The sequence below is a fragment of the Maylandia zebra genome, linkage group LG3 (genome assembly GCF_041146795.1).
Source record: "Maylandia zebra isolate NMK-2024a linkage group LG3, Mzebra_GT3a, whole genome shotgun sequence".
In the NCBI taxonomy this organism is placed as follows: Eukaryota; Metazoa; Chordata; class Actinopteri; order Cichliformes; family Cichlidae; genus Maylandia; species Maylandia zebra.
The window spans coordinates 47,268,894-47,280,177 of record NC_135169.1 but is presented as its reverse complement, the minus strand read 5'-3'; the positions used below and the strand labels follow the sequence as shown (position 1 = coordinate 47,280,177).

At 41.4% G+C, this 11,284-nt stretch overlaps 1 protein-coding gene across 3 annotated transcripts in view; it reads right to left on the bottom strand.

Annotated features, from left to right (window-relative positions):
- Nucleotides 1–11,284, bottom strand: part of kirrel1a (kirre like nephrin family adhesion molecule 1a) — a 32,582-nt gene that overhangs the window by 3,865 nt on the left and 17,433 nt on the right. Inside the window, exons 3-14 of one of the 3 annotated variants that reach the window (XM_004567098.4) lie at nt 9,233–9,382; nt 8,984–9,141; nt 8,708–8,858; nt 8,230–8,335; nt 7,896–8,044; nt 7,589–7,716; nt 4,037–4,163; nt 3,662–3,762; nt 2,054–2,270; nt 1,598–1,705; nt 1,197–1,324; nt 792–905 (exon numbers count right to left, since the gene is read on the bottom strand). In XM_004567098.4, coding sequence (XP_004567155.1) covers nt 792–905; nt 1,197–1,324; nt 1,598–1,705; nt 2,054–2,270; nt 3,662–3,762; nt 4,037–4,163; nt 7,589–7,716; nt 7,896–8,044; nt 8,230–8,335; nt 8,708–8,858; nt 8,984–9,141; nt 9,233–9,382 — 1,637 coding nt within the window. The remainder of the gene's footprint in view (nt 1–791; nt 906–1,196; nt 1,325–1,597; nt 1,706–2,053; nt 2,271–3,661; nt 3,763–4,036; nt 4,164–7,588; nt 7,717–7,895; nt 8,045–8,229; nt 8,336–8,707; nt 8,859–8,983; nt 9,142–9,232; nt 9,383–11,284) is intronic. The other 2 variants (XM_004567099.4, XM_076881958.1) reach the window with 2 other exon arrangements.

Below are 11,284 nucleotides of genomic sequence, written 5' to 3'. Positions count from 1 at the left end.
TTTCATTGTCTTTCAGACTTCTCTCCCACCCAACTTTGCTTCACTGTTTTGCTGCTTCAGGCAGCAGGAAGAACAAAATTTTTTTAAAAAGCAGTCTGGCTGAGGCAGTTGTCGGGGTGATCTAACAACCTCCTGGGGCGGATTCATGTCTCTGTTTCTTCAAAGTGATCCGAGGCAGCACTTCAGCTAGTGGGGTGGTTTGTTTGCCCTCACAAAATATTCATGGTGGGTGGAGGGTGGGGGCGCGGGGAGTTCAGAAGAACATTTTGGCAGCTGTTTGCGTGAAAATTCATTCATCACCTTAGCCCAACCCCACAGTGTCAAAATGTGTAAATGATTCATGCCAGCTAAATAGGCAGAGTGTGCTTGAACCTGGTTTGTTCTTTTAAACATTTCTTTCCAATTTATGGAGTTTTTGTCTTCTTCTGTGTTTTGTCTTGTAATGACTCTGCAGCCAGCTCGCTATGTAATCAGAGGGAAGAGTTACATCACAGTTGGACTGAGAGGGAAAGGCAGAAAAGACCAAAAGAGCTCCAGCAATTAAGGCCAGCTGCACTGAAAAAATTTGATCTTAAATATCCTACTCTAACATTCTCACAGATACTGAGTACAGCACTTACACTATTCCCAGCATACCACCAGCAAATGAGGCAGAACACATCTCTGCTGAAAAGACGATTAGCCCAAAGGAAAAATCTGGCTTCAGAAATCATACTTTTTTCCAACGTTTTGAAGAACACTCATTCCTGAACTGACATACGCAAATGTTTCTGGCATCTGTGTGATCTCACCTTGAGGTCATACTCCTGGCGGGTGTCCAGGGTGTCACTGCGGAGGTCAGACTTGAGCTCTATGTCATCTTTAAAGGGCTGATTGGAAGGAGAGAAGGACACAGAGGGGAGAAACTAAACCGTCAAACAACAAAACAAAACAAAAAAACAAAAACAAGGAGGAGACAGGAAAAGGGAAGGAGGCGACAGAGTGTGACAGGAGAAGAGAAAATGGGATTGAAAGTGTTAAAAAGGGGAGATTAAAAGGGAAAAAACATGGTGTTTTTCTTTAGTCAAAAGCCACAGTGTGGTGCAGGAAGAGGTTACCGAGTTAATCTGAGGGTTTTTTTCTACAACTACAGGCTGTGTAAACAGTATCCAACCCAAACACACACACACAGACGCACACACCCTGCCGCTTCTCACCGAGTACATGGCCTTGACCATGCGCGAAGCTGTGGACACGCTGCCGGAGTCCTCCTCTAAGCTGTGGGTCTCCTTGTTTATCGTTTCTACCTTGATGTCGGGCTTACCCAGCGTGACCCCGCGCCGACCTGGAAGCAAAACACGGCGAGGTTGAATGCAGCTTGACACACGCTTGTCAGTCGGTGTGTTTTCGTGAGCTGAAGGGAACAAGTTCAGAGGGGACCTGCATCCATACGGTGGAGAGGAAGTCGTAGGTGTTTGATTTTCTCTGGTTTGCTGCCCGTTTTTTGGCATTAAATGAAGCATTTAATCTGCGATGCTCCCTTAAAAGGCATGGGAAACAATGGATTTGCAGATTTTCTTTATAATGTACGTGAAAGCATATGGAGAGTACGACTCACTGCCTTTGCGTTGCCGGTAGAAAATGAGAACGAGGACCAGCAGGAATATGAACAAGAAGATGGTAGAGCCCACGGTCCCACCAGCTATTAGCCCCACTGGAAACTCCTCTGTAATGAGAGGGTGAGAGAGAGGAACAGTGAGTTACAGATGTCTGCTCTTCGCTGCAGCAGCAAGGCTTTAATGGAACAAATATTTTATGAAGCTACATAACAAGACATGTAAAATTTAATATATAAGCAGGAAACATCTTTTAGTCGCTATATGCATACACACAATCAGCTTTTACTATGATTTATGTGCATATTTTGTTTTAAACTCATACTCTAATCATTGTCTTCTTTCCTTGTGAAACTTCTGAATAATTGTGTTCACTTCTCCTTCCCACTAGATGGTCATTTCATTGAGATTTTCTCCAGAACACTGAAAAATGTTCTATAAATATATGTGAAACACACCGGTCTCCTCCAGCGTGATGATCATGGTGCCCGGGCCGAAGGAGTTCCAGGCCGTGCAGTTGTAAGTGGACAGGAAGTCGGACTCCATCACGTTGTTGATGGTGAGGGTGGAGAGGACGCCACCGCCCTCAGATGACAGTTTGCTCTGCTCCACTGTGTACCTCTCCAGCAGCGTCCCCTTCTCCTTCTCCCACACGTTTTCCTTCCACGCCCACACCTGACGCGCACGCACAAACCCCGTTAGACCAAATCAGATTCAATTAAAAGGCTTCAAGAGCAGATTCATTGTAGTCAGGAAAGCTGTGTAAGACCTGCTCAGTATAGAAAAAAAACATCACACTGTGTTTTGCACTAATGTCATGATTTTTTTGTAGCCGTGCAGGAGTCACTACTTCATTTCACTCCATAATAAAGTTACATAAATACTGTGACGAGTCCTACTCTTGCAACCATTATAGCAGGAGTTGTCCTGTGATACCGTCGTTACCATGGGAAACATATGAGGATATTATTATGACTTACTTTATGATTCCCACCCCAGCTATCAAATCACAGTCAAGTCAAATGCTTCCAGTTATGCATTTGTGCACAAATACATATTAATGTGCTGTATTCAAGCACATTAAAGGGTACCTGAAACAGAACTGGTTACATAAAAGTGTTCACAGTATGGCTAATAAATGCAGAAGATCTAAGTAACTGGCAGTTTAATGATTTGTGCTATCGCCACACTACATTTTCAGTTTTTCAAACATGAATAAAAAAATTGAAATTACCGCTGTTTAAATATTTGCTTTTCTCAACACAACAGGGTGATCGTAGCTGTTAAGATATTTCTTTTCAAAAATGCCAACTGGCTATAATGTGTCACACTAACATTGTAGAATGACATGACAGTAATAGATGAATGAGCTGGTGAGAATCTTGCACACCCTCCAACCTTAAAGCCACTAAAAGCAGCTGTATTATTCAGCACTGAAGTACTGCGCTAAGGTGAGTTAATTATACATAAGCCCACATGTTTCCATAATCTGCCCACTTATTCGAGAGAAGGAGATTCTCTTGGCTGTGGCGTATACTGGGACAACTGTTCTTCCCCAGTCTTTTATATTTTATAAATCTTTCTCTGCCCAAACCACCGCCACTTGCATTAGAAGCGTGCAACGCAAGTCAGGATGGATCAGTCACAGAGGCGGGGGAGCCGCGGAGCTACTACTGCTGCGCTTCTCTGATACAACCAAGCAGGGAAAGCATCCAGGACGATTTCTGACGCAGAGCTAAAAGCGGGCCGGCTTAGTGTTGGTTTGTTTATGTGATGGGATGGAAGAACATTCTAGGAGAGTTTAAGGGTGAGTCACCACTCAAATAGAAAAGGGGACAGTGTCGGTGCCTAAAAGCATTCGCCATGCAGGAAAAGAACCATTTACGAAAAGGAAGGTACAGTAACCATAAAATAGATACTGCTGTCGGACTAAAAGGCACAACCTTGTTGTCTCTGTGACCAAAGCTTCTCCTGGTTTGGCGTTTTTCTCGGTCTGGACTAAAATGTAGAAAAAATTATCTTCGGGTTTTTTTTGCCACAAATGAGTCACATTTCCTTTCACTTACTATCTTATCTGGAGGAGGTGTACTAGCTATGTAGCATTTCACCTCTCCTCTCTCTCCTCTCCCGGCATACTGGACTGGATCACTGGAAATGATGGGTGGGCCTGCAGGGAGAGAACATGTGGATGCATTTAACAAAAATGTAAAAGAAACTACTAAAAACCGCTAAACCCAAGCTTATCACTCGTTTCTTTTTTTAACTGTTGACCTTACGGACCTGTTCAAAAGGAGGTGTAGGATGGTCAAAAACAAGTGCCCACCACTTTAGACATATAGCAATTTTTTTTTCTTTCAATTACAGAGACGCTGACCTTTTCGAAAGTACAACATTTTCGTTTACAAGCAGTGACACATTAAACTGTGTTGATGTTTGCTGACCGTTGACTGTGAGCGTGACCTCAGTCTCTCCTACTCCAATCCGTGGGACGATAGCCTTGCATACATACTGGCCAGCATCCGCCTGGCTTACCGACTTCAGAAACAGCTGATTGCTGTTACTCAGAACCTGTGGGGGAGTGAAAAAAGAAATATAAACAAGGCATCTGCAAAACTGCAGCAAGGAATAAACAGAATAAAGGTCCACATGTACAGTGTATAGGGAGAAAAAAGGTCCATGTGTATTATCTCAAAAGATCCCATCGTAGATAGTATTTAAGTATACATGTTCTTCCACTCTGACTCTAAATTGCCAACAATGCAAACATGCACATCCAATTTTAACCTATTACAAAGGTTTTGAAGACGCTTAGCAACCAAATCCATCTGAAAATTAGCCATGTTAAATTATGTCTAAATATGTAAGCATGTAGAAAGAAAAACACCTGAACGAGTTTGATTATACAGATGTGGTTTTTGGCCAAGGCAGACCACAGTTTCCAAACAAAGACATGTAACAAGCCCATTTCTTTTACTGTCTTAGTGATGGTCTCTTCCCCACTGTAAGTCACCGCAGCTAACATAAACAGCCTTATTGCTAACCAAACAGTCCATGGTGACACTTATGGTAGCAACAGCACAAAGAGGTAACTGCTGATCCTCAAAAATTCAGTCAGATATAAAGCCAGAAACTGCAGTGTGCCGAATAACCATTAGAGGCTGGTTCCAGATGCAAGTCAATCCTCAAAGAGCCCCATGTTGAGCCTCTGAGATCTGAGCTGTCATTGGTGCCCACCATAACTCTAACCCTAGGCAAAACAGAAGCATTATTTTTGCTTTTATTAAAAGCTTGTGTTAAAGTTTTGGCAAATAAAGAGTCAAAGTGACACACACCAAAATTCATTCCATAAATGCCTGCTTTACCTTTCTGCAAAGGTTAGAATAGGGTTCCCTCTATAATGGCTTAGATCTCAGATCATTTTAAACTCAAAAAAGAAGAAAACAAAAAAAGAAACAGGGTGTTGGCCAAAAATATGGAGGTCCAGAAGACTCAGAGATCAAATAAAGCATTTTGTGATGTTTATTTTATTTATTTAGACAGTAATTTAATCAACATCCAAAGGAGGAATTATAGATATTTAAGAAAGAATATATAAGAAATATAAATACTTCTAAATTAACTATTATCCCATTAATAAATACTTCAAATAGAAAAAAGGATTTACAGAACAAAAATAACTCTCAATAAAAAAACATTTCAAATTTACAGTGTAAAGAATTGATTTTCAAAAATGCTATTTAAAAAGAGGAATTGTGTGTAAAACAAAAATGGCAGTAGACACGGGCTCATCAGTCCAGATGTTAACACATAATTTTCTGATACTTGAAGCCTTAAAAGACTTGACAGGGCGATTATGTCTGTCAGTCCTTGTATTGCTGCGCTCTATCAAGAGAAAGGCTAAAGATGATGCTATTGATTTCAGTTCATTTGTCTTACTTACACAAGTGCACGCACTTTGACACAAATCTAAGCAATGAAAACCATTTAAGGAGCACTGTACACCTAGCCATCAAAGGTTTAATAACATACCGTAAGTCCTGCAAAATCACACCACATCTGATGTATGAGTTTGGTAGATTTGCTTATTGTCAGTAAATCTCAAACCATTTGAAAGCCTGTTTATTTTCCCTTAAATTGTGCCACATTTGTAAAGAAAATGCATTTGTCGGTTGAGCAGCAGAGTTGTGTATGTGGGTTGCACCCATGAAAAATCTGCCAAATCTTCTTTTATACATCAGAGTTATTCAAATGTATCAGCAGTTGGATGTCACTGTTAAGTGAATGGTGAAAGTGACCTGCAAGTATTTTTGACTCTTTCTTTTTAGAATTCATCAGCAGCTGCTGAGGAACGTATTTGAATATTTCCTTGAATCTCTTCTATGCCACTTTCCTTCACCTTAAAGCTGAGGGATGGCTTAATCCTGGCGAGGAGACAAACATCAGTGTTTTGCATCCTCTGTGCAACAACCACTCATCAAGATCAGCCAGAAGTCTATACCTGTCTACAGCTCTGTTGAGCAGCACAAGATATAGGAACAGACAAAATAATGAATAACTCAATTTCAGGTAGATGATGAACAGACAGAGTTTTCATCCCTGAGCTGTACCATTCCCTGCTCTGCAGAACTGATCAATCCAACTGTGCAATTTCCAGAAACAATACCAACATACAATTGGACAGCTTGCATTCTTTGAAAAATGCTGGGCCATTTATGATCCGTCTATCAGAAATCACGTGTCCTTGGCTTTCCTGCACTTTCATAATTCAGTGTTTCAGACTTTGTTGAATATCAATAATAAAAGAAATGACTGAACTGCTGTTCTGTCATTGTAATCACCCTGTCTAAAGTCTTTTAAGCATCAGAACGTTTTGTGGTAATATCTGGACTGATGAGAGCATTTTAATAATTATTTTAAAGGTTGTATGTTTCAGTGATTGCTCTAACACTGTGTGTAAATGTGACAGGCTTTTTGTTTGTGAAAAGCAAATTAGCTTACTAAAAACGATAGCTAGCTAGTGCTAGTAATATTTTCAAAAGCTAACATGAGGCTAAAAGTGATGCTACGGTTAGCCATGTTAGCACGTTATTTATAACAGGTGGTCAGGCTGAGTTCACCAGAGCACACTTAGAGGATCATTTCACTGCAGTGTCCCTTTGCATACTTCTTATACAGGCTCAGTCATACACGAGGTTAAGTCTCCTTAAACAAGCACAAACATTTACTTAAATGCTAACTGGAGCAGCTAATCCAATAGCTTATTAACTACATGAGGTTAAATGAGGTTTCCTATTGAGAGTTTATTGAGATTTTTTCTGTAAATCCTTTTTCTATTTGAAGTATTTATTAATATATTAATAGTTAATTTAGAAATATTTATCTATAATTCCCATTTTTATTGTCCATGAAATGATCAGATAATGAATTATTGTATTAATGTCTTATTTTCTAGCTCATAGTTTTTTCCACAAGTCAATATTAAATCATGAAATCATCATCTCCCGATCCTCCATAAAAAAATGGTACTTTGTAAACCAGTGAGTGATGTCATGATCACTACACTCATTTTTTACATACAGGTTATTATTTGCAAACACCAACTAAATTTACCATTTTTGGGGGGGAAATACAATAGATGTGAGCGACAAGTTACTAATAGTTAACCAGACATTTGTCAACAAACAGATTTTCTAAAATTCAAATTGAAAATAACTTTATTGACATAATTGAAATATTAAATATTATTAATACCTTTTGCTGATTATAGATTAGGATAGAGTTACTAAATTGGAATCATATTACTATAGACAACAAATCAAAACCTAGTTTCATGTAAGTTATAAATATAAAAGATGGTGTTTGAAAATATAACATAATGCTTTTCGATGACCGGGCGCTTTTGTAAACACTTGGGAAGAAAGTGTGACCTGTAAAAACAGTGTGAGCACAAGTACAGAGGAAAATGTGCAAAGCGTGGGCTCTTAGCTTCTTACCATGTTTGAACCCTTTTTGAACCAGGTGAGTGTGAGCGGAGGGTTTCCAGCCCATTTGCAGTTGAGGGTCACATCAGAGTCAACATCTACTGTTTTTGGCTGTGGCTCCACCAGCAGGATTGGACCGACTGGAGACAGAGATTGAAAGAGAGAGAGAGTAATAATGCAGTAGGACTAAAAGGGGAAAAGCTACTCGGAGAAAAAGAAACACAACAACGGTGTGTTTTATCCCTCTGACTCTGGACCGTAGTGAGTGAAGTGGGCCGCAACTTATTGAACATAGTGAGATGACTACAGTGTGACTCACAGTGAACGTCCACCAAGATGCTGACGTTGGTTTTTCCCACAGCATTGAAAACAAGACATGAAACCGGCTCGGTGAAGAAGGAGTGGTCGGCCTTGGTGGTGAACACGCTTTCCCTGGCACCCTGCAGCACCACGCCGCCCTTAGCCCATCTAGGATTTAATACAGTGCGTTAGATGTACTAAAAAAAACCCGGAAAAACACAAAGATGAGTAGCATGTGTGACATGAATTGAAACCTAAAATTGTTTGATAACTTAGTTTGAAACTAAAATCTGTCACTTTGACTTTGTAGCAGCTACTTTAAGAAGCATGCTGAAAATGAGAATGAAGCCGACCTGTAGCCCATGATAGGAGGGTTGGCGTGAGCCTGGCAGGTGAAAGTGACTCTGTCCCCTTCTAGGACAGAGCGAGGCTCAATGGACAAGGTCACTATTGGTGAATCTGGAGGAGAGAGAGAGCAAAAGAGACTCACATAAGACCAGGCCCTAGCACATCTAATGCATGCAGCAATCTGGAGGACAGGCTGATGCAAAATGGCTGCCGCGCATTACTTAATAGCTGCTATAAAAGCTTTTATCTGGTGGCAGATGGTATACATTCAAAATTATGATGCTTGTTCTTTTTTGTCATAAAAATAATAATAATAAAAGTAGCAGGGGGAACAGTCATTATATTTGTGTTTGTCTCTGTAGTCAATATTTGCTGTTAATATATGTATTTATCCTTCAGTCAAGGAATCTGAATGAGATGTGGAATATATTATTTTTCTTCTCAGTTTGCTAACTTGTCTGTATTAAGAAAATCACTGCTTACGGTGCACGTTAAGAGTGACGGTTGTGCTTTTGCCAGTGGGAACAGCCAGATTGGTGGCCACACAGCTGTAGTTCCTCCCAGTATCGGTGTCAACCGGCTGGATAGGCAGATAGCTCCGTGTGGTCACCCGCTTCCTGTCTGGAAGCACTTCCTGATGATTGGAGGATAGGAAGACAGAGAGAGATACGCACATATAGGAGTGTTAGAACTGCAGATACTGTGTATGTGTGTTCAGTATTTCTAGGCTCATGTGTGGGTTTGTCTTTTTAGGTTTACAGTGATGCTGTTAGCCCCCTCCACAGGTAGACCATCTTTGAGCCACTCGATCATGGAGGGCGGCTTTGCCCCTCGAGACACACAGCTCAGGTTGTAGGACTCCCCTGCATTCAGCAGTACCTCCGGACCCCCATCAATCACTGGGTCGTCTGGGGGGACTGCAGCAGAAAAAGAGCGCAGTTAGAATCAAACACCGTCTCGCGTGCATCCCATAGTCATGTGCAAAGACACAGATGCACACAAACATACTGAGGACAGTGAGTTTGGCCCTTCTGGACCTCAGGGCAGCATCTGGCGCCTGGCACTCATACAGGGAGTCATCGGACAGATCAGCTGACAGAATTTCCAGGTTGTACTGGCCCAACTCCTGGACCCGCAGCACACGGTACCTGGGCCAGGCTGGGAACACACATACACAAACCAAGGATATAGCTTCACAACAAACAAAGAGTGCATATTATATTATTGCTTGCTTTGTATATCTGTTTAGGGTTCCGGCACATCTGAAAACAATAAAAAGACAAGCAACAGGGACATTTTTAATCTGTATTTCCACTCTTATGTTGACATTTTAGCTGTAGTCTCAAATCTATTCCCACGTATCAATGTTGTCTTGTGTGCTTATGTTTTTTTATTTTATTCATCTTTTATATTTGAACCTTCAAATACTAACTACCCATAGTCACATGCTTCAAGGGCCCAACATATTCTGCAATATCTTGCAGCTTGCTGAAGTTCACGCAGATTTCAATCATCAGATATGTGTCATACGTGAGGTAGAAATTGGACCTTTTAACCATCAGCGTAAAGGACAACAGAGCAAAGCACGGCCACATGACGTGACTGATTTTAAAAAAAAACAAGCATGCATTCACTTAGTTTCACGATGCGCATGCACAGTAAAACACACACACGAGACACAGCCTTGTAATCTTCCCTTCCCCCATCCAGCATACAACCCAGTTGTGTGACAATACACTATACATTCTCACCATTAGGTGGCATCCCTGCTCTCTTTACCCAGCAGGGGGAAAAGATGAATGCATTATGACAGCAACGTTTTAGAGGACTCACATCGACTCTAGTCCATGGTGCAGAATTCATGTTTGCTGCCCAGACGTAGTTCACATGTGAAAAAATAGATCTCTGCTGCCGTTTGCATGTGCAGCCTCTGAACTGAGCCTTGCAGCTCGCCTAACCTTGCGCGTCCTTCTTTCTGCATGCATTTGTGCATGCGTGTGCCTTGTATATGCGTGCATTTGCATGTGAAATGTTGAGGGCGAGAAAGCGTATGAAAAGCCCAGAGAAGCAGGGATGGTGGTGGGGGGCAGAGGGACAGTGCTCCATACACAAACAACACACACACAGTGAGAGTATGTGTGCACTAAGTGGCCAGTGTTCATTCACGTTTTTGTTTTTTGGGGGGGGGTTTGTTTTTCAAGCTTTAGGCACTAGACTGTTACAGTAATAATATGAATCAACTAAAGTAAGGAGGAATGAGGAAAAGGCAGGACAGACAAGGACAGGCCGAAGGAGAAAGAAATGACAGAAAGGATGACAGAAAGAGGAGGGGATGAAATAAGAGTGTGTCAAGCTAAGGAGAGACGAGCCCGACAAGTTAAAAGAAGAATATGAGAGAGGCCTCAGTGCAACAGTGGCAGCTGAAAGAAGGAGAGCAAAGGAGAAAGAAAGGAACAAGGGATCTTAGATGGGAAGGTCACAAAGGAATAAGATGACAGAGGAGAGGAGAGGAGAGGAGAGGAGAGGAGAGGAGAGGAGAGGAGAGGAGAGGAGAGGAGAGGAGAGGAGAGGAGAGGAGAGGAATAAATGGTGAAACAAAAGTAATCCAGAGCCAAGCAGAAAAAAATGTGTACACTATAAATTGACAACATCTGCAGAAAAACAATAACAACAAATACAAGGCAACAACATGAGACAGATGATGCAGTGCCCCTCTGGACCAATCAGTTAAAAATGTACCCACTTGTTTAGACCAGTAATTGCACAGCCCCAGCATTAGTCCCTTTGGGCTAATCAGTGCAGTTCTGACAATGTTAGAAACAAGCGATGAGATGCATCATTTGCCCCCGAGTTTTGCCCAAGTCAGGCAAAATCAGACTAGGAATCATGTGAGGTAAAAATGGAAACAGTACAGGCAGAGAGCTTCATAACAGAAGGAGGGTTACGTATATAGCGATGAATCGCCCTTTCAATAAAAATCAGCAGGCAGCTAATCAGTGTCACCCACTGCTAATAATACAGAGGTGGTGATGTTCCTTAGTCAAAATGAAGGGTGTCTAC